The sequence below is a fragment of the Daphnia magna genome, linkage group LG10 (genome assembly GCF_020631705.1).
Source record: "Daphnia magna isolate NIES linkage group LG10, ASM2063170v1.1, whole genome shotgun sequence".
Taxonomy (NCBI): domain Eukaryota; kingdom Metazoa; phylum Arthropoda; class Branchiopoda; order Diplostraca; family Daphniidae; genus Daphnia; species Daphnia magna.
In genome coordinates, this window is record NC_059191.1 from 1,800,512 (window position 1) to 1,821,720 (window position 21,209).

Sequence of the window (21,209 nt, forward strand, 5' to 3'; positions counted from 1 at the left end):
CCAACACCTTCCCCCATAATCTTTGACTGATTCGCTTGCTTAGGGAAACCAAAGGAACTCATCGAGAAGACGGAAGATATTCACTGAATTGGGAAATTGAATTTCTGGTACGTTTTTGTTTTTTATCTACAATATTATGCAGAAGTTTTAATTCAATTAATTTTTTTTGTTCGCATCAAAATAACCCGGATGATGAATATTGGATGGATCTTTCCGACGATATCCCAGCCTTGGAAACACAGCGATCGTAACACAAACAACCGGAAAGACAAATGCTGTTTTTGCCATTAAAACACAGTAAGGGGTGAATTTAGCTTTTTGTTAGTGAAGTGGAACTTTGAAGAACAAAGGCGACTGAAACTACTGACATAGGTAGAAAGCGCTGGCTTATAAAAGTATTTCTGAGCACAGTACATTTAGTTTTAAGCTCCGCCTATGCCATGGCTTAACTCCTGTGCGTACAGACAAAACGTATTCTTTCCGCACAGTTGGATAGTCGTTCGCTTTTTTATAGAACGCGTTAGTAATAAGTGAATGATCTACGCTTGCTTTGTACCATTTTATTACGTTAATTCTTTCAACTTTTTTTCTGGTTATCCGAATATCCTGTTTGTTTTTTTTATCAACAGACGAACGTTTTCTGGTATTGCAAAGAGCTATTCTCAGAATCGTATAATTTTGCTTTTGGACTCACCCAAACGTATTATACTTGTATTAATATACGAGTACTGGTTGAAGGAAGGGCTTTAAAACCGGTTTCCAACCAACGTGGCGTGATGAGATGGATCATCTACAGTATAATGAAAGCGAATTCAAGGCCGATGACTGCTGCCGTTGTCCTCCACTATAGCTTAAGAGAACACACTGAGGAAAAAACACATTAGATCTACCGTTACATCAGTAATATTTTCTGCTGAAATATCGATTACACCCAGAAGAAGGCGATGAAATTCCGCCACACATCGGATAGTTCTGAATTTCCTCATCATTTTGACCACAAAAAATTGGAAGTAAACGTTCCAGACAAACAGGCGTCTGTTCCGTGTTATGGGTACGGCCTGCTGTGTGTGGCCGAAAGCGGCCGAAAGCACCTTGAAAAGAACGTTGGCTGTGGGGAATTTTAAGTTACCTGCTGTTTTCCCATAAGAACTCATCTTTTCCTCTAATCGGTAAGGGTGTGGAAGGACTTCTAGTCGGCCGCCAAGTGTGCTAAGACGTGGTTGTACTTCCTCGGACGGTCGGTGTTCAAGTGGGAAGCATTTTCATTTTGTTCTTTCAAACCGAAATTGAAGTTGCCCAGCAAAGTCGGCTCTTTACGTTTTAATGTAAGTCAATCCCCACTGAAACTGTATGTTTTAATAATATTCTGTACACGCTATTTGCCACACAAAAAAGACGATCCTGGAACAGTTTCTGTAAATTCGTGACATTGCAAGCATATTAATTATTGAAAAATTAAAAAATAAAAATTACGCACAGGACAAACATGCGTATCTTGCAATTCTTATCCGCCCTTCTTCTGCTTCTCATCCAACCAAAAATTGCCCTTGGTGATGTTTTTTCTGCTGTTGCGGGCATGGAGGTTCTCGTAGCTACAGAATCAGAGCTGGTTAAGCACCTTGATACTTATATCCAGGAAGAGGAGAACAGGATGAAACAACTGAGAGGGTAAGGAATCGACCATTTCTGTCTCTTTTGCAAATTCTTGTGACTTATTAATTTTTTTTTTTGCATTAGATTTCTCAAAGAGTACGAAAGCATGAATCAAGAGGCCAGTGTAGATGCGTCGAAATATTTGGCTAATCCAATCAATGCTTATTTGCTAGTTAAACGCCTTACGTCTGATTGGAAAAAGGTGGAAAAGGTCATGTCTCAAAATTCTGGGTCTGGTATGTATATACGTACCTTCATATCTATTTTCCTCGATATCAATGTTCTACTTTTACAGCGTTTGTCAAAAACATTACCCAACATCGCAGCGTGTTATTGTTTCCATCTGATGACGATTTGAAGGGAGCAGCAGTAGCCCTCATGAGACTGCAAGATACTTATAAATTGGATACTCATGCTTTAGCTGAAGGAAATCTGTTGGGAAAGAAGTATTCTCGCCATCTTACTGGTAAGAAATGTGTATCCAATTTCAGGTTTCTCGATTTAATAATTCCTCATGATATGTCCAGCTGGCGATTGCTGGGAACTTGGCCGCCAATCCTACAACAACGGTGACCACTACCACACCGTTCTTTGGATGGCAGAAGCTTTGAACAAGTTTGAAAAAGAGTCGAGCAAAACTGTTGCAAAGGAAAATATTCTCGATTACTTAGCTTTTTCTACCTTCAAACAAGGTATGAGAGTGGACTAGTTATAGTAATTTCAGAACTTTATTGTTGATATTGTAAAAATGTAGGTAATTTAGAAGAAGCGTTACAGTTGACTGATGAGTTGCTCAACATTGTTCCATACCACGAACGTGCAATTGGCAACAAAAAACATTACGAAAAACTTCTTCGTCAACGGGTAATCGTCTATCGAAAAGGAGAAGGTGTAAAGTAAGTTAAGCAGTTCATTTTTACCTTTTTCATTCATTTGGTATACGCGTTGCATCATCTTTTTCTGCCTATGCTGTCAATATAGTGCAAATTTAAGCGAGCCCTTCAACACGGCCAACCTGAAATTGACAAAACCCGCAGGAAGCACCGACAACTGGGATGTGTATGAAAAGCTGTGCAGGTAGGATCTTCAAAACAGTGGATTATCTTCCTTGATGAGCAAAATGTTATTCTCTGCAGAGGTGAGAAGTTAATGGATCTCAGAATAGAAGGAAGTCTCCGTTGTCGTTACATAACCAGGAATGTGCCCTTCTTTTTCATCCAGCCGATTAAGATGGAAGAGGCTTCCCTTAAACCACTAATCGTCGTTTACCACGATGTTATTTCCGATGAAGAAATAGCGACTGTGAAGAAACTGGCGCAACCCAAGGTACAAACGTACGCTTGTTGAGAATAATTATGCATGTGGTTTATTAATTCTTTATTGTATAGTTTCAACGAGCAACCGTTCAGAAAAGAGAGACAGGTGAACGTGAAGTATCTACATTTCGAATCGCAAAATCTTCGTGGTTAAAAAATGAAGAACACGAGTATGTACTGAAGGTTTGTTGAGTGGAAAGTTGCCTTATTCTGTTTTATGATATTCTGTATCTGCATTTACAGATTGATCGTCGTATTGGCGACATTACAGGACTTGACATGGCCACGGCTGAGGATCTACAAGTATGCAATTACGGCATTGGAGGGCATTACGAGCCTCACTACGATTACGCCAGAGTATATGAAACGCAGTCACCGTGACTTCCGCTATCAACGTTCACGCTAACGATTTTTTTCCCCACCATTTTCTATTTGATTCGTAGAAAGGCGAAGTTCAGAAAGACTTTGGATGGGGCAATCGGATTGCCACTTGGCTATTTTATGTAAGTATAAAGGCGAAGCATGTTTTTGTTAGCAAGGAGTAAATTTTAAACTGTTTATGATTGTTTTCGCTCTCAAATGGCTGTTCATATTTTTTAAATAATATTGAAAAGAAAATATTTCGGGGTTGCCAAAACATTGAACAAACTTGCTTCTGATTTATAGTCATGTTCCTAATTGAAGTTTCCATTAAACTTGATTCTCTTTTGTTGTTCTAGATGAGTGACGTCGAGGCTGGCGGCGCGACTGTCTTCCCAAAGCTCAACCTTTCCTTATGGCCAAAAAAAGGAAGCGCTGCCTTTTGGTATAACCTGGATCCAAATGGTGAAGGCAACGACTTTACCCAGCATGCTGCCTGTCCTGTCCTTACTGGATCTAAATGGGGTGAGAATACGGACAAAGATTTTTCTTTTTAAAGTTTAATGAACTCGAAATATATTGAGTTCTTTCCAGTGTCAAATAAATGGATTCACGAGCGAAACCAAGAATTTCGTCGTCCTTGCGGTTTGCAGCCTGATTCCGAAATGTTGTGATTAGTTGTTGATTTTAAATTGTGATGTTGTTGATTAGTTCTAATAAAATTTTGCGTTCGATAAGTGTGATGATCATAGACTCTGAATATGTCCACTACTGACTTGTTTTTCCTTGTTGAAATTCCCATTACTGTAGTATAACATATGCTATTGAATAGATCATAAATTTCCAATAAATAGATAGATACGGATAGATGTGAATGTTTCCTCCACTGACCTTGCTCTCGAAGCCAAATCGTCATTCTCTTCTATTCCAACTTCACTTAAAAATCCTGAACAACTGTTAAAGAAAAATTGGTAAAGTGCAAGCACATAAAAGTAAGAATTGTTACCCGAAGGGTTTCTAACCGGGTTTTTTTTTCTGGTATGGTTTTTTTTTTCTGACGTGGGTGCGTTTAGTTCTCGATTGCCCACTAGGTGGTTTTCGCCGATTAGGCAGGCGAAAATAAAAAATAATAAGTTTTCACGTGAAGGATAGGGGTATACTTTTTTAAAGTGAGTTAATTGTCTACTTTTAATTCGGAATGACGATTAGTGTAGGGTCACTACAGGTCAGAGTCATAGAACCCTGGTTGGTTCACGCTGAGAGGAATCCCTATACCGCGTTTCGTTGGTCTGTATGTCTAAAATTTTTAGAATTTTTAGTGAAATTGTTTTTGGAAAATTCTAATGCCCCTCAACTCCAGATGGCACTAGTTACGGGGAAGGGTATGCCTTCTGTCATGGTCTAAGAACCCTTGAGGGTTCTTATGGACCATGCTTCTGTCCGTTTTTTTTTACAGTTGTTGGTAATAACATACATGCTACATTTATTTGTATCTGCAGCTGAAACTAAATGCAACTTCTTTCATGTGGTATAACACTGTAACACATTGAGCTAGTGGAATGTTAAGTTGTTAGTTACAATAGTTTAGCTTCTTAACGTCTAATGTTGTGATGGTTTAATGTTGTGATGTTAGAACTAGTAAGTCTTGTTTAACATCAAAATAAGTTACTTAGAGAGTATATAGTGATAGTTAAATAATCCAAATTAGATTTTTTCCCCCACCAGTCTGTGATCTAACATCTCAGAGCTAGCACCCTTCAAGCTTCGGGATTGACAGGTTCTGAAAAGCTGCAGTACCATATGAGCTCCTGAAGGACTGAGTCTGAAAATCTGCAGTACCACATTATTTGGTCCATTCCTGTAAGCTATTTGCAACACAACTTTGTGCTTTTGTTATTCATTGTTTTTATTCTGTTCAGTTGCTGAGATGTTAGCATGTTGCTGATTTTACAACCATGATACAGAATAAAATTTTGTATCGGTGTGGAACCGGTCATATCAACTCGTTCATATTTGACACACTTAGTGTACCAAACTTTTCGACGTGGTCGAAGATGACACCCAAAATATTGCTGTTCTGTGTCGGTGCCATCAGCACAAGAGTGCCATCACACCGAAACGGTTGGCTATATGATAGACGTCCTCTACGATGGTAAACTGCTAACCCTATCCTCGTTTTACGCCCGGGTATAAGACGTCCAGAAAGTGACACAACGATGTTTGATCGCGATTTTTGAGTTTGATCGCGATCAGTTAATTATTAATATTAATTCATTAATTGATTTGTAAGGTTCAATTAATGACTTTCTTGGACTTTGTGAAGGTAATAAGCATATGAAAAGTACTACTAACAGGCATTTAAAACTGTGCAGAACCATTGTTTTGGTAACAAAGAATTCTAACATCAGAAAAAAGAATTAGCTTACTTGCTATTGTTATTGTAAAATTCCCTTTAGATTCTATTCTAGTATCTATCCGGGTCTTATCTTTATCACCTCATCGATAGAAATTTAATTTTAAATCCTAATAACGAAGTTAGATTTTCATAGTTTGAATAATGATCCCACAATTCAATACCTTGAGAGAACTGTGATTAGAAACATAGATAAATCCAGATATACCAACAGTGACAGTCCTTGGCAAGGCGGATCGATTGCATTTGAACAGCCTGTAACTTCTGTAAGGAATGGTACCATGAAGGTTGCATAGGTAATTATTTGTGTAGAGCAAAAAAATTATTTTGAATTATAATGTGTCATTTTACTAAATAAAGATAACACTATGGAGGATCCATGCTGCACTAAAAAGTTTTTATATGCACCAAATATAAATCTGTATTGCATTTGCCATTTCAATGAAAAATTGGTAAAACAATAGAAATGCAGGCAAAGGGATCATAGCTTAACTTTCAAATACAAACAGAAAAAAAAACTGGAACATGCAGAGAAGGTAGGTCAGCACAGAAAGTGAAAAAAAAAAATACAAAAAATATTATCTGTCTCAAAATACTGCCACTCTGGGTAATGCATTGCTTGTTATTGTGTTGATAACTGCAGCAAGTGTGACTCGTCGAGGAAAACCATGTTAGCAGCGCCAGTACCGAGTCTGTTTCACTTTTTCCCACAAGGTATCTTTTGTATTAAATTTGATCTTATCAAATTTTTAGTTTTGAATAAATCCAAATATTACGATGATGTAATGATATGGGAACCGAGCCTGCGATAAGAAAACCCCTGATCCAGCTATAGTCAGCCATCTCGATATTCGACAAACCAAAAGTTACACACATTGATTTGCTTGAATATTCTTGATTTCTTAAATTTATTTTCATACCAGGAATTGGCAAAAAGACGACATCATACTTTTCCTACTTCTGAGGACAACTGTCGCCGAAACAGAATACCCCGTCTACAGATTCGGAAGGTGAAAGTGAGATCGAAAACTCTGCAGCAACGAAGCATGTAAGAAGTTTGTAGGCAGATTGTCTGGCACACAAGGACTAAAAGTCAATTCAATAAATTGCTTCGACACATGTTACATACCCATTCGCTTAAAACGATTTTAGGTCATCCGCTTTTATAGACCACAATGTGTAAATGCGTCGGTTCCGTGAAGTAAATACCGCAGTAACCAGAACGGAAAAAAATTGGCGTCAACTCGTACATATCAGGTAAAATTATTTGAAAGGTTTCGGGAAAAAGAAATATATTTGTAGAAAATCCCTGTCTAGATTTTGGCGCAACGCATTCAAGAATGGGGCCTAACACCTTGCATAGCTGAAGAAAATTATAAGAAAGGATTAGTACAATTTGTAGAGAGCAAAACAAATCACGGGAAGGTCAGGAAGAGCTGGTTCTTAAACAAAAGGTTTTACTTACTCTTGAAGTTACACCATTTTTAGGTTTTCTACTTGTGGTGATGTGTTTCTTGTTCTAGTGCCCAAAGGGAACTAGATAACCACAGCAAAGGCTAATAAATTTATGGTTGATATAAACTATGACGACGAAGCAGATATGGCAGGCGAAAGCGAAACGATTGCGCTGCTGTCGTTCGTTACTTGCGGCATCGGTATTACGGTCAGTAAAGCATCCGACACATAGAGGGATGATTCAACAAATACGAAAAACAAACGGCCTTCGGTTCAATCTTTCAAACCAAAATAGAATGCAGTAATATATTACGCGGCGTTTAGAATCTCAGTAACCGAATATACTGGAGGCTATTTCGTGCTTCAAGTCCAAGGGCATTGCAAAAATCCTAAGGTGATCCTACGAATTAGTTTCTCGAGCTACAAAATGAAATCCATTGTTATCCATTTAGGTAAAAAAAAACTGATCTATATCGGTATCCTGTAGTACGAGAAGTCTTTGAAGAGGAAAGAGTAAGCCAGTGGCTTAAACTTAATAAGTTATTCGAAAAGAAAGACTGATTTGGACTGTTATGGCTCAGCGAACGTGAATTTTGCCACTTATACTTCATTCGCGTTCAACTATGAATTCCTGCAGCATCAAGGAGAATTCATCAAGGAATTCCTCGGGACACAATGAGGACAATGCAGAAACCGACAAAACAATCGCAACCAATAAATAAGCCATCAATGAAGATGATTTGTTGAACATCATAGGCTCACAGCTCCAAGATACCGAAAATTTAACATGTACATATGCCATTGGTCGTGCTTTTTTACTATTTACTGTCTAATTCGGCCGCCAATTGATTTTCTGGTGTAACCTTTCGATTGACTTTTTCTCCCTCGCTCTACGCTTTTAAAAACGTTCGTATTTTTGTGTTATAAATCACAAAACTAGATGGCGCTGATGTGCTTCAGTATTTTGCCGTGCTTGACGTGTGAAACCGTGTTCCAATATTGGTTAACTGTTATACATTCTTATTGAAAAGTGAGATTAAATCGAATGATTTGATGTCTACTGTTCAGTTTTTTCATTCTTTATTGTGTTGTTTAAGTGAAACACATTAACTGGATTATTTTTGTGTGGAACGAGTGATCTTGTGATCAGCTATGCCAGCTGACAAAATCCAAAATCTATTACATTTGCTTTCCATCATGCAAATCTATTACTCATTGTGAGGTATTAATTTTGACAATCAGAATCCAATTGGTATGATTCTGCTTTAAAAAAGTAGCTTGTGAAACTTTTTCACTAACTTTTTTTTAAAGGATGCTGAACGAGCAGAAAGTTTACAAATGACACAAAAATCACATGGGTTGGAATACCATCACCTCATTCTGCTACTCTTTATCGGTTCATCATATCCTGTCAGTGCTGTACTGACAAGTGCAACATATGTTGTGTTACCAACTGGATGGATTGGAATACCTCACATCATTCATATACTCTTTGCTTGCTCATCTCATGTAAGTTTCAGTCTGGTAAAGCCAGCCTACCCCTCCATATTGTGCTGCTAATGGTAAACAACGAAAATTTCAGCAGTCTTATCATTATTACTTTGCCAGCCGACACATGTCTTCGCCTCGCCCGTCGCCCCTTTCTCGCTTCACCCGGTAAAAGCGGCCTCATTCCTCTATATTGTTTTGTCAACGGTTAACAATCACCATTTCAGCAGCCAAATTTTATTTCTACTTTGCCAGCCAACACATGTCTTCGCCTTGTCCGTCACTCCGTCTTCGCCTTGTCCGTCTTCGCCTCGCCTGTCACCGCGTCTTCGCCTCGCCTATCACCGCGTCTTCGCCTCGCCTGTCACCGCGTCTTCGCCTCGCCTGTCACCGCGTCTTCGCCTCGCCTGTCCCGTCTTCGCCTCGCCTGTCACCCCGTCTTCGCCTCGCCCTTGGTATCTTGGCCATCCCGTTTTCGCTTCGCACGTCGCTCCGTCATCGCCTCTTAGTCGCCCCGTCATCTTCTTTGTCATCATCATCATCTTTGTGGTATCGTTGTATTTTGTAATGTGCAATTATGTAGTGTTAATTAACCCGTTGGCTGCCACCCACTTTGATCCCCTTTTTTTTTAAAGCTTGTTAGGGTCCGGCAGCGCTGTTCTGCCCAATGGTCTATATGCCATGGGTGGGACAGTTGCACAAGCCGTGTGGCTCAAAGTCGATCGTCGAGGCAATGCACCAGTAGGGACTTCCCTCTTCTAGATGTGGTGGTGGTTGCCTGGGGTGTGCATTCCCATAACGGCTTCCATCATCATATCAGCCCGGACTTGTCTTCGGACAAGTCTCCCTTGGTCGCTATCCTTTCGATAGCGATGTAGCTAGTGTAGATTTAGTGGCGTGGCAGCCAACGGGTTAGTTTTATTTATGTATGTTTTGTAATATATTGTATTGTGAAATGTAAAAATTTGTGGTGGATTTGTGGGTGGATGGAGGGACAATAAAAACTTTTGCATATATTTCAATTTTGAGTTTTTTTCCGTGAACATATGTAGGGACTTGGTTGGGGATCGAACCCTTGACCACCGGAACATCAGTCCAATGCTTTTCCATTACACCAACTTTAACATGCTATCGGTATCAATTTATCCCTTAATAACCTTGGTTGTAGTGCATAAGTAGATATGCAAACAAATTCAAACAATTATTTATACAGGAAACAAATACCATAATAGTTGAGTGCTTTGCTGGGATTCCAGAAGTCTGAGGTTCGATTCCCATTCTGAACAGGCCAATTCTATCGTAGAGCACATCCGGATATTGCCTTTCATTGTATCGGCAAGCGAGAAGATGACTAGAAATTGTTTGAGAAGAGAGTACTAAAAACTCCAAGGATAAAATTTTGTTACAAAATTTCACAATTTTTTTCTAAATTTTTTATTGTTGGTGCAATATACATATACAACAAATATCACTGAATTGAATCACCGGGGAGATTACCCGGTGCGTGGCTAAGAGAAGCCGGAAAAGGATGGAAGGTTTCGGACAAGTTTTTACGTGAGCGATTAACCGTTAATTCGGATTTGTGGGTAGCCTCTTCGCCCTCCAATGATATCATAGAACTTGAGGACCCCCACGTCCCCTTTCCGGACAGCGCACTCACAACCTTTACTGCTGATCACAGTAGGGGCATGACCCCCTACGGGCTTATTACGAGTCAAGGGGAAACGGGGCCACAGAAAAGAAGGGAGCCCAGATATGCAATTCAATTTTTAAAAATAAATAAATACTATCATGTGGAAGGAAATAAATGAATCTTGAAATGCTTCTTGCCGGTCGTCCTTCCAAAGAGTATCATTTTGTTTTTATCTCTTGTCTCAACCAGGATCTTTTTCCAATCAAATATCATTTTTCATCTATGTAGAAAAAAATAACAAAAAACTAAAACATATCAATATAAAAAATCCTTGAAGCAAATTAAGAAACTTGTCTTACATAAATTCTACACTGAGCCCATTTCTAAGTAACAGTTTCTAACTAAACTGCAGATCCAATTACTGCATAACATAGACGGTCGATAACAGATCCTGCAAGAACTTCCTGAATGTTAAAAAGAAATTTCAGTTAAAAATTCTGAATATTTATTGAATAAATATTGAATATCTATCTGTCTGTAACAAATACCTTCCATGGGAATTTTTTTAGTATAACAGAAATTAAAAACTTTGCAAAGATCTATATTTTGAATACAAAAATAGGTTACAATTGAATGAACTGATTCCATAAAATAATAAAAGTATGCAGCACACTAAGTACTTACATCATAGAGCACATAATACCCATGTGATACTTCAAAATCCATTTGTAGAAGGAAAGTTTGGTTTACAAAGTAGGAATTCGTAATCTGATAAAACACTCACAGCTTCAAATTGAAAGCTCATTCTGAAATGTTAATATATTAAAATTTGTTATCTGCTTGTAGGAAAGCAAAACAACATTAATGCAGATATGTTGTACATGTAAAAATAAACCTGAATACCAGCTGTATATTAGAAATCATCAATTTCCATAATCCTTTTTCCAGGATGATAAAATATCCACCTGGTTTTCCAAAAGTAGGTTAGAATTTTCTAAAAAATTATTCTAACTGAACTCAAACAACCAACATACCACAAAGGTAATGAAGTAGTGTGAAAATTGCATGTGGATAATAGAAGTGGAAAACAAAACCACAACAAACACACAATTTCCAACGATAATGTTATCTCAGGGTTTGATGTATTTATGAAGCACACTGTAAGGCTGCTGACAGTGGGTGTACCTGGAGAATGAAAACATTGAACTGAAAGAAATAACATGCAAACATATTGTACCATTCAAAGGATGTCTGGTGACAATCTACCGTGAGTGTAGCATGCAAATAATCTTGAAAAGAAGTGTGTCTCAGGTTGGCACAAAAAAGTGGCAAATTTTTGTGTTGTAACCAAGATAATGTTTAAAATAGAACACAATCTACATTCAGCAGACAATCAGTAACAACTAAGGTGTAAGGCCTAAGAATTTCTACCATAAGACGGCTTGTTACCTTGGCATAGTTACAAAATTCAAACCTATACATTAGTGATCTTTCACTATCTTCAACTTTAAGGCACCCAGCTGCTGGCTCTAGTAAGTAGCAGCCGGTTTTGGAGTCTAAGAGAATCTTTCACTAACTTTACTTTTTTGTTTTACCCAACTTAGCTTTAGGGACCCTCACCCCATAGCTTCGCCTGGCTTCGCATAGTCGGGCCGGTCGGGCTTATTAAGTCGGGCTTAAAATTTTAAAAACGCACGATTTCAGTAATACTAGATGGCGCTGCTGTGCTTCTCCATAACTGTGTCAACTGTCAAGTGTCATGTGTGAATACGAATAACGAGTTAAATCTGTCATCTGTGTATGATTTGTCCCTTAACCTCTTATTTTCTGAAGGATATTGTTCCAATAAAATAAGGCGGTACGATATTTACTATTTAAACACTCATTGTTGTGTATGTGCTGAATGGAAACAATTCAAATAGATTTAATGTATATGTAAATTGTGCTATCTACTATAAAGTGTTTTTATTCTTTTGTGTGTTTTTGTAGTGAGGCACATTAAATGGATATTTTTTTTGTGGAATGGGTATTCTTTTGATCAGCTATGCCAGCTGCCAAATCTCAGTAGTAATTATTACTTTTGCGTTCCATCATGCAAATCTATTGCTCATTGTGAGGTATTAAACTTAAATTTTGACAATAACAATCCTATTAGCATGATGAGGCTTTTAAAAAGTAGCTTGTAACAATAACAAGAAGAAGTAACAATAACAATCCAACTAGCATGATGATGCTTTTAAGGAGTAGCTTGGGAATCCTAAATCGTTAAGGATGCTGACCGTGGAGAAAGTTGACAAATGACACAAATACTATGGGTTATAATACCATCACCTCATTTTGCTACTCTTTACCTGTTCATCATATCCTATCAGTACTGATCTGACAAGTGCACAATATTCGCCTCGCCCGTCTCCCCGTCTTCGACTTAAGCTAACACTGATGCTTTTTTGTTTTTTTTGTAAGGTATTCCTAAATAACATGATTTGCTGAGCATACGTCAATAGACCCTCAAGTGTCGCACTATATCGATACAGTTGTATTATAGCGCAGTGAGATGGCGACTTGTAAGTGTCAGATTCGATTCTAAGTAATGTCTAACTTCCGATATTTCGCGATCAAAAGACATGGTATTTAGAATAAATTGACATATGGAACAATTTTATTTGTACTAGAGTTTATTTACTTTCAATATACTAATTTGACCACTACACTTTTGTAAATTGTTTCCTACTTTAACTGTCCACGATTGTTAGTTTACTGACATTAATTAAAAGTGCAATTATATTTTGGGTCAATTGATTTTATTCCACACACTAATTGAACTCTGTCGTAGATCAAACATTAAATCATTGCGTCATGATTACCATTTTATTAATCGCTGTTCTCTTTGAAATGAACATAGAACATATGAAGTCTTATGACAGAAATTTGTTAAGTACAAGTAATGACATGTTCCATTCATAAAAAAAAGTGTAATAGAAATTGCTCAATGAAATGAGTGATTTGTTTGCCCAAATAAACATTTCGTGCACTAATGTTTTAACCACTTAACAGCGGCGGGCAATGAAGTTGTTACCATAATTTCTGGTCATTTTTGAGTAAGTTGAATATAGAGCTGATCAAGTGTCATATTACAATATAAAACAAATAACGCAAATAGCTTAGTAAAAAGAAAATTAATAAAATTAAGCATTTTTCCGCCGTAAATTTGACTTCGATTAGTTATACAATGCACACGAATTAACAATTTCGAAATGCTTTTTGTTGAATCGTCACATTTTTCTAAATATTATATAAATATGATTAAAACATTTTGCAAAGATTGTTTTATGTTAATTACAATTACTATAAACATTCTTCAAAGTTTTTCATAACAAAAGTTATGAAATGTAGTAAATAATAAATGCATGGGGGCGATACACGAAGAAGATAACCATATTTTATGTACACGAACAAATATACTTAACATTTCCACATATTTCACGATATTGACATCTACCTCAAATCATGGATGCTAAACAAACCCTGAAAGCGGATCTTAGTTTTATCGCTCTTTAGTTCACATAGTATGGAACTTGTGAACAACCTGAGCAAATGTTCCTTAAAACACCGCATCATACATTACTTGACGATTTTACAGATGAATAATGCCATTCATTAACTGAAAAGAGAATAAACATAAAATATATATATTTGTGAAATATAACGTTACGCAATCAATTATAAGCCGACGCTCAAGAACAGGTGTACTAACGCCCTCCAAAATTACCTTAAACCTGTAAGTTCCCACATACAACATACAAAAATATCATCATTAGAAATAAATTCATTTTACATTCAAGTTTCCCTTACATGTTGAGTGGTTGCTGACGTTAACATTGGCCGCCCTGCATCCTGCAGCATTTCCCTACCCCTCTGATTCAACAGATCAGTGGGCCACAAAATTCCTGCTACCGCCCAAAAAAGTAAGAAACACGTCAACTTTCCACAAAAACTGAATTACCTAAGTTCATAATAGAAGTAGACCTAGCGACTTAAAGAAATCGTTACCATAATTGGATTGGATGCATCTTGGACTGCATCACAGAACTGCATATCCCGACCTTTTCCTGCCATGTATGTAGGGTCCACTCGTACTTCTAATAGTAGAAAAACAAACAACTAAATTTTTACAAGGATTTCCAAAATCTTCAAAATATGTCATTAAAATCATATCCAGTTAACATATAGGCAGAGTGATAGCTGGTCTTGGCAGTGTCTACAGTTATAACAAACAAACTTTCGCATCCACCCATGACGAGGGAAAGATTTGTCGACGCTAGATCATCGTGTCACATCGTGTCACAGTTAAGTTCAGTAAGCCCTGCATGAGTGAACGAACGGTCAAATGATTCTTACCCTATCTTATTGGATGCTTTGCCGACGGTACCGAAATGACACCCTGGAGATAGAACATCCGACACGACGCAACATCACCTGAAATCAAGCAAACATTTTTAAGGGACACTGCGAACTGCGAACTGAAGCCTAAATGTTAATTCCCCAAAATATAATCAGTAGGATATATCAAAGTCGTATCCATCAAGAATTCAGATGACACGCACGAAAAAACATCATATTAACACTAGACAAAGATATGTTGCAAACATAACAAATCACCTTAAGACAGCCAAAAAGCCCCACATCAATCTAAAACCAAACAAGTCCAACACCTAGGAGAAAAAAATTAATTGATTAAAAACCAGACAAGTGAGCATAGCAGGGACAAAAGGGCTTTGCTTCAGGCACTGATAGTGGTTTAGTTTATCATTCAAACAGTCAAGAGTAGCAAATAGTGTTCATCATCAACTGCCCATAAAAATAAGTCAGACATTATATTACCCTCCAAGAGCAACACTGGAGACAGGGCAGCATCATGTTAGCACCTGAATGCAACATACAATAGTCAATAGCAAACAGCATAATTGGACATGAAGTGACCCTGCAGATTTAAAAATTCCTGCCCAAACATTAAAAAAAAACTATGCAAGTTATATTGCGCAGGATTACACAAGAACATGTATCTAATATGAGAAACTATGTTACCTTTCAAGGATCTCCTAAGTATTATGGTTACCAGAGAATAAAGACTGGGTACCAGTGACACAGAATCTCCCAATCCAAGTGAATCAGGTGCCAGCAACTCATCAAGCAAGCAGAATCCACCTGAATCAAGAAGTCCAAAATACTATGAAACTAGCAGGAAGAGTAATAAAATATTAACAGATGGGAGTGAAAAACTATGATCTATGTCCAGCAAGGTTGTTCAGATGTAAATCATCACTAACTTAGTGAAACTGCAACACAGAAATTCCACTTCAGCATCAACAACTTGAGAATTTCTTGGATACATCAGTTAGTTGAAAATAAACTTGACGAAACAATCGGACGAACACGTGCCCTCCATAACCCATGCTTGTCGTACATCAACATGTGATAATCACTGAAATGTTTAAATAACGAAAATTTTATACTTCGCATTAAACACCATTGTATAATACTTAGATAACAAGACTAGGAAAATGAAACTTGATAAAAGTTTCTGTAAAACTCACCAACTTTTGAAGTATCTTTTCCTTTCAACGACAGAAACAAATATGATATTTTCCAAATATTTTCAGGCCTTATATAGCAGGTAGCAGGATCCCTCCATTCCCTCTGTTTCCCCTACCTTCAATTTCGTTCTAGCGGTGGCGTCTTGAACTACTCCATAAATATTCAATGGTAAAACCAACGTTAAAGAGTGTACTAAAAACTGTATTACTTTTAATTAAAACAAAAGCATTCCTAAAAATATAACAGTTTAATATGTGTAAGTGATACTGCAAAACTAGTACTTATCGCTCAGTGGAACTGTTAGTTTTAAAAATGCACCCATATCAGCTGGGTATGTGGCGCATACCTGTAATCCTGCTTCTGGGAGGCTTGATGTAGTGGATGGTTTGAGACTGGGAGTCCTGCTGGATCGTCGCTTGCGTTGATCAGGTGTCCGCACTAAGCTTGGCATTCACATGGATCGGTGGGAGGAATCCGGCAGATCCAGGTTATCTAAGGAGGAGCGAATCGGGCCAGGAGGGAAACCTAGCAGCCAAAAGTTCCCGTGTCGGGCAGTAGTGGGATCGCGCCCGTGAGTAGGCGCATTTCAGCAGCCCAGCCAATAAAGTCACACCTACATTTTTTTTTATTCTTTTTTTCTTTTAGGTTTTCGTTATTCAACTTTTTAATTTCTTTCATTTAATTAAGTGATTTAATATTTTTTTTTTGTGCAAGTTCACTTTTCTTTTGTTTTCAATTTTCATTTTTTTTTTTGGCTTTTTTGGTTTTCTTTTGATTACTTGCTACACAATCCGTTGTTCTTTGATAGGATGTACGATATACGATTGGTTTAAAGGTATTTTGTATTGTTTAAATGAACAAACATTTAAAAAATACACGCAAAACACTTAATTTGCAATAAGAATGCCTATTAACGATAACGAATTAATCAGTGCCTTTAGAAGACCACCAGATTTATCTGACTCCTAGCCATGACAACCCCGAAGAAAATCAGAACAGATTATATGAATCAAACAGTTATTAGCCAACACGAACAAAATTACCTCTTTCACACACAAGAAAACTCCAATCCAACTAAAATCACCAAGTGACACTATAGAGACACACTGAGAGGTTAAGCACCTAAATAAAATATTAACTATATTTCATCGGTATACCTATGTAAAATTGTAAACACAGCATGTATCACCGAGTTGCGTCCAGTCCGGATCGCATTTCCCGCTCAATACGATGCGGCTGTTAATGTAACATTTAAAACAAAAATTACGTATTGTTCCGTGCATCGAATTTGGAACACCCATATATTGCCCCAAACCCGGTTTCGGTTGCTGTGTTCCGGTAACAAATTCTTACATAAACTACTTTGTCCTGCTCTGCAAGCTAAAGATTGGTTTTCGGCTGCTTACATCCTTAGGCTTCAGAACTACCTTTTTTTCTCACCAATGTTAATGGAACAAAACGATGGGCAAAGGCTCTCAGTAATTCTCAGAAGCGGCCATTTTCGCCTCTTGCTGCCAAGGCTAAGCAAGCAGCCAAACAACAAATACTTTAAAAAATAATACTTATACCTTAAATAACAACCCTAAGATTATGCTCGAGACTTTTCAGTTAGATTGCAGATAATTGCACCAGTCGTTGAATAAACATTGCGTAGTATTTTCAAATGGTAAGCAAGAGCTAATTTTAGTCGAATTATTTTTAACCGAGAAGTATTAATATCGTCAATCTTTGTCCAACATGTCTTCCCGGAGGGGAGTGTTCTACGCTGAGATGCCAGTCTTAAAACACAGGCCTTTTGCTTGTTTATTATCGTCTAATTTTAAACTCCATCGGTTTGGGTCTTCTTTATACGGTAGCAGTTGAAGACGCCAGTACTGTTTTTGTATCTAGTCAAGAACAGTCACATCGTTCGTTTCCGCCTCTTTCCAGAATATTCTTCAGCCTTTTTTTTCAGCACTCTCGTGAAAAATCATGCAATCGAATAACCGACCATCGTCATACGGAAGTAGTCCCGCAATTCGGTTGGAATGTACAGTACAAAATATTTGCATGTTATTTCATTCAGTTTTTATTTGCTGTTAGAAAATGTTTTCATATCTTTAGGTGTAGTTCCTATACTCAGCCCTACAGTGTGCAAAAATCGGCAGTGGAAAAAAATGTGCTCATTGTGCTGATCTGCACAATGCCAAATTCATGTAAGCAATCTTGAACTGGCCTATCAACAGTAATTTGGGTTTATATTTGGCTTTCATATGCAAATCTATGACAAATATTAATATTACCTAAACTGTTATTGAACATAGGACTACACAGTATTAGAAGACTCTTCTCTTAAGGACATTTGTAGCTGTGGACTTTCTTTAGATGACTCTTTTATCGTAAATATTTTCCTGCTTGTTGGAACAAGGAACATAGGATGTCTTGAGGCCAACCAAGTGTCATCGGAAAGATTGTAAAAAGATGTTTAAGGTATTTGATAAATGTGTAGGCTAATCATGTTAATAAAGTGACTTTTTGGTTCTTAAATTAGCAGGAAAAACCTAAAGTTGGAGGACGATACATTTGTTTCTCCTTACTAGTTTTGTAAAACAAATGGTAAATTGGTAAAATGAAACAACATGTGACCTATTACTTTAAATAAATTGTTTTCAAAACGTTTAACTTGATTTCAAGAGCTCTGCATCAGAACGACACACTGGGGAGGTCTTGCAAACAAAGAGAGCCATTTTCGTTGAGACACATGATCCCTTTTACAGTAGACACGTGATTTTAATCTGCTGTCCAATGAAGCAAAGCAGCAAAATAATTCTATATAAATTTAAAAAATGCCATTTTTGTTATACCTGTTTGGCTTTGTAAAAGTGATACCAATTTACAACGCAGTCGTGCCCGCTGTAAATATCATCTATCACCCATGGCTTTGTGGATGGGTGGCTGCCTGGGAAGCTGAAGATTTGGAATCAATCTCCACAAGGAGAAAGCCCATTACCCAAAGGCATGTGAAATGGCGATGCATGCTTTTTCGCGACTGGGTGTGTCGCGGCAACCTTGTTTTAGCACTGCCAACTAAGATTATTTTGTGAAATTCTTGTTTTATTTCAATTGCGTACGTGATTTACGTCTCAACTAATTTCATCTTTTATCATTTAATTCACCCTAACCGCCTTTGAAAATATGCAATAAAATACGCGTCCTGTGTAGCGTGAAGCCATCTATGGGTAAAGGTCGGTGCTACAAAAGAGTCATCTATCGTGAATGCTAGTACATAACACAACCGAACCAGATCGACAAACCGTACAGAAACTACAGAATAAACGAATAATCCTTTAAATTCCTGAAAGAGAAAAGAAAAGAATTTCGAATAAGTAACTAAATCTCTTTGTTTTCTCAAGATCCAATTTTAAAAATCCTCTTTTACGAATGACACGTACAACCTCATTCGCTGTAGTAATTAGAACATTAATTTCAAGACTTCCTTTTTCAACAGATGATGTTTTTCTTTATTAGAGATTCCAGGTAATCAGCTTGGTGACAACAGGACGATTATCTGTGAAACATCTTTTCCAGGGATCGTATTAGAAACTTAACTGTAATTTAGTAGTAGAAACTATTTCTTGTCGCGTTCCCACATTTAAAAAGACACTGACTTGTCGCAACTGCTTTATCTCATTCGTCAATCATTTTGATGTTTTGTTTTGTTTTTGTTTTTCTTCAATTTAATTGAACTGGTAAAATTCTAGGAATTTCGTTCGTTTCTCACAAGTGGAAGCTCGTCAACTGGCCTTGCCATCTGTGGATTGGCACTAGAATCTTCCACAAAGAGTTCGACCTACTATAAAAAAATTGGTAAAATAAAGTGCAGCAGCAAAAAAAAAAGAACCTAATCTAAAATCGAAAAAAAAGGATAGTAAAAAAAAGTAGGTAAATGGTTCAATTATTTTTCCGAAAAGGTCGTAACAAATGGCCAAAGAGATTGGACATTTATCAGGACAGTTGCTGTGCTCTCCGAACATATTACACTCTCAAGTAGCGAGAGTGTTTCTATTCTTTTCTTTTTCTTTTTTCCTCACCCAAGATTATTGTGTCCTCATGTCATCTATCTCTAGCCGTATATATAAAAGCGACTAATACATTCCCAAAGACATTGGAATGATAAAATTCCTTGGCTGCAAAAAGAAAAGAAGTTATTCCTTACGGACTGAGACGTATTGATAGTATTTTTTCCGAAAACAGCGTAACGCTTTGATTCGTTTGCTCAATCCAAGGGCTAGACTGTTGATGGCTAGTTGCATCACGTTGGAGAAAAAAAAACAAAAACAAAAAATTCAAGGGAACACGGTTACATACGGCCAATAGTCGTATCCAGCTCTTTACTAAATGGCTATGGCAAAACAGATGGTTGAGTGAAACAAAAGTGCCGACACCGAGCTACTTAGACTATTCGCAATGAGAACCAGTATATAGACTTATATAGTCAGACAGCCACAGCGCACTCTCACGGGGCCCACTTTGCTGATGTTTTTTGTTTTTTTTTTTGTTTTTTCTTTTCTATCCGGCTTCTTTTCATCCATCACTTTGCTTCTGATGCTGTTGCTGAAAACGCGGAAGAAAAACACACACTGCCGCAGTTTTTTCTGTTTTTTTTTTTTTTATATTTACATTTTCTCCACACATCACATACACACACACACATTGTCGACTTGTGTGCTGTATATTTAGTTAGGAAAAAAAAAAAAAAAGAGTGCCAGCCGGGAGGGAAAAGAAAAGAAAAAAGGAAAGAGAGAATGCGCGTTGGGATGCCGCCGCCCTGCCAAGTTTGGACGGGGCCGGTCGGGAACCCGTGCGACCCGAGCCATATAGCAAAAAGGCGAGCCACTTAAGTCCGTCTCGAATGCATCGACCAGTAGCCTCGGTCTATAGTACTATATACGAGAGAGAAAAAGAGAGAGAGAGAGAGGAAGAAACGCGAGCGCGTGCACACACGCTGGGAGGACTTTTGAACTTGAAGGAAAAAGAAAAAGAGACGGGACACACTGGGACATGCGATAGCTCGCTCTACTATATACAAGAGGGCCTTCGTCTTTTCTCCCTCGATATGGTCATGGCATGCGACGAGGAGGAACCTTAAGTCTGAGCTGAGGAATACCTCGACGTCGGAATAATTCAAATGCTCAACGTGAAAGTATTACACGCGCGCGCAACGGGACAAGGCACGTATCAGACAGCAGCGCATATATACAGCACCCATGCTAGTGTGTGTGTGTGTGTGTACCATATACGCTAATAAATGGCTGTG

At 37.7% G+C, this 21,209-nt stretch overlaps 1 protein-coding gene and 6 long non-coding RNA genes across 42 annotated transcripts; 4 read left to right on the top strand and 3 right to left on the bottom strand.

The window, feature by feature from the left end:
• The first annotated feature begins 206 nt into the window (after positions 1-206).
• On the top strand, positions 207-4,194 carry LOC116931534 (prolyl 4-hydroxylase subunit alpha-1). 2 transcript variants are annotated; one of them, XM_032939132.2, is made up of 13 exons: positions 207-1,325; positions 1,480-1,668; positions 1,738-1,889; positions 1,949-2,119; positions 2,181-2,345; positions 2,408-2,549; positions 2,635-2,730; positions 2,790-2,979; positions 3,042-3,152; positions 3,213-3,326; positions 3,413-3,472; positions 3,689-3,854; positions 3,914-4,194. In XM_032939132.2, coding segments are annotated over exons 1-13 (1,578 nt in total). In that variant the 5' UTR covers positions 207-1,323; the 3' UTR covers positions 3,934-4,194. The 2 variants fall into 2 exon arrangements, with proteins under 2 accessions (XP_032795023.2, XP_032795021.2); XM_032939130.2 differs by having other exon boundaries at positions 209-1,325; positions 3,924-4,194.
• Positions 3,388-4,469, bottom strand: LOC116931555. Its single transcript, XR_006651988.1, has 4 exons — positions 4,336-4,469; positions 4,221-4,283; positions 4,106-4,150; positions 3,388-4,042 (listed from the first exon to the last, which is right to left on the bottom strand). It is a non-coding gene; the product is annotated as an uncharacterized LOC116931555 (long non-coding RNA).
• A 46-nt stretch (positions 4,470-4,515) lies between these two features.
• LOC116933449 lies at positions 4,516-9,669 on the top strand. 16 transcript variants are annotated; one of them, XR_006651987.1, is made up of 14 exons: positions 4,669-4,967; positions 5,038-5,189; positions 5,249-6,038; positions 6,103-6,278; positions 6,386-6,456; positions 6,545-6,607; positions 6,666-6,790; positions 6,895-6,999; positions 7,060-7,196; positions 7,266-7,591; positions 7,650-8,419; positions 8,509-8,706; positions 8,806-8,853; positions 8,941-9,669. It is a non-coding gene; the product is annotated as an uncharacterized LOC116933449 (long non-coding RNA). The 16 variants fall into 16 exon arrangements; XR_006651982.1 differs by having other exon boundaries at positions 6,386-6,432; positions 6,496-6,607; XR_006651985.1 differs by lacking the exon at positions 4,669-4,967 and adding an exon at positions 4,516-4,620 and having other exon boundaries at positions 5,055-5,189; positions 6,386-6,607.
• An 880-nt stretch (positions 9,670-10,549) lies between these two features.
• Positions 10,550-11,998, bottom strand: LOC116933447. Of its 10 annotated transcripts, XR_006651801.1 has the most exons (8): positions 11,768-11,988; positions 11,556-11,694; positions 11,353-11,503; positions 11,222-11,283; positions 11,003-11,124; positions 10,867-10,917; positions 10,678-10,782; positions 10,550-10,598 (listed from the first exon to the last, which is right to left on the bottom strand). It is a non-coding gene; the product is annotated as an uncharacterized LOC116933447 (long non-coding RNA). The 10 variants fall into 10 exon arrangements; XR_006651807.1 differs by having other exon boundaries at positions 10,550-10,623; positions 11,556-11,998; XR_006651804.1 differs by having other exon boundaries at positions 11,003-11,157; positions 11,556-11,996.
• A 32-nt stretch (positions 11,999-12,030) lies between these two features.
• On the top strand, positions 12,031-13,370 carry LOC116931554. The gene is made up of 3 exons (XR_006651810.1): positions 12,031-12,176; positions 12,308-12,435; positions 12,782-13,370. It is a non-coding gene; the product is annotated as an uncharacterized LOC116931554 (long non-coding RNA).
• A 133-nt stretch (positions 13,371-13,503) lies between these two features.
• LOC116931548 lies at positions 13,504-16,058 on the bottom strand. 10 transcript variants are annotated; one of them, XR_006651791.1, is made up of 10 exons: positions 15,913-16,058; positions 15,646-15,800; positions 15,404-15,523; positions 15,200-15,317; positions 14,978-15,030; positions 14,717-14,794; positions 14,369-14,457; positions 14,171-14,265; positions 14,088-14,094; positions 13,504-13,979 (listed from the first exon to the last, which is right to left on the bottom strand). It is a non-coding gene; the product is annotated as an uncharacterized LOC116931548 (long non-coding RNA). The 10 variants fall into 10 exon arrangements; XR_006651792.1 differs by having other exon boundaries at positions 14,171-14,268; XR_006651794.1 differs by having other exon boundaries at positions 14,322-14,457.
• A 1,697-nt stretch (positions 16,059-17,755) lies between these two features.
• Positions 17,756-19,113, top strand: LOC116931550. Of its 2 annotated transcripts, none has more exons than XR_006651914.1 (5): positions 17,756-17,942; positions 18,017-18,108; positions 18,217-18,382; positions 18,444-18,508; positions 18,587-19,113. It is a non-coding gene; the product is annotated as an uncharacterized LOC116931550 (long non-coding RNA). The 2 variants fall into 2 exon arrangements; XR_006651915.1 differs by having other exon boundaries at positions 18,447-18,508.
• Positions 19,114-21,209: the final 2,096 nt, after the last annotated feature.

Coding starts and splice junctions, on each gene's coding strand:
- LOC116931534 (XM_032939130.2), top strand. Junction 2,731..2,789: donor GTGTATGAAAAGCTGTGCAG/GTAGGATCTTCA, acceptor TATTCTCTGCAG/AGGTGAGAAGTTAATGGATC. Junction 3,473..3,688: donor TTGCCACTTGGCTATTTTAT/GTAAGTATAAAG, acceptor TTGTTGTTCTAG/ATGAGTGACGTCGAGGCTGG.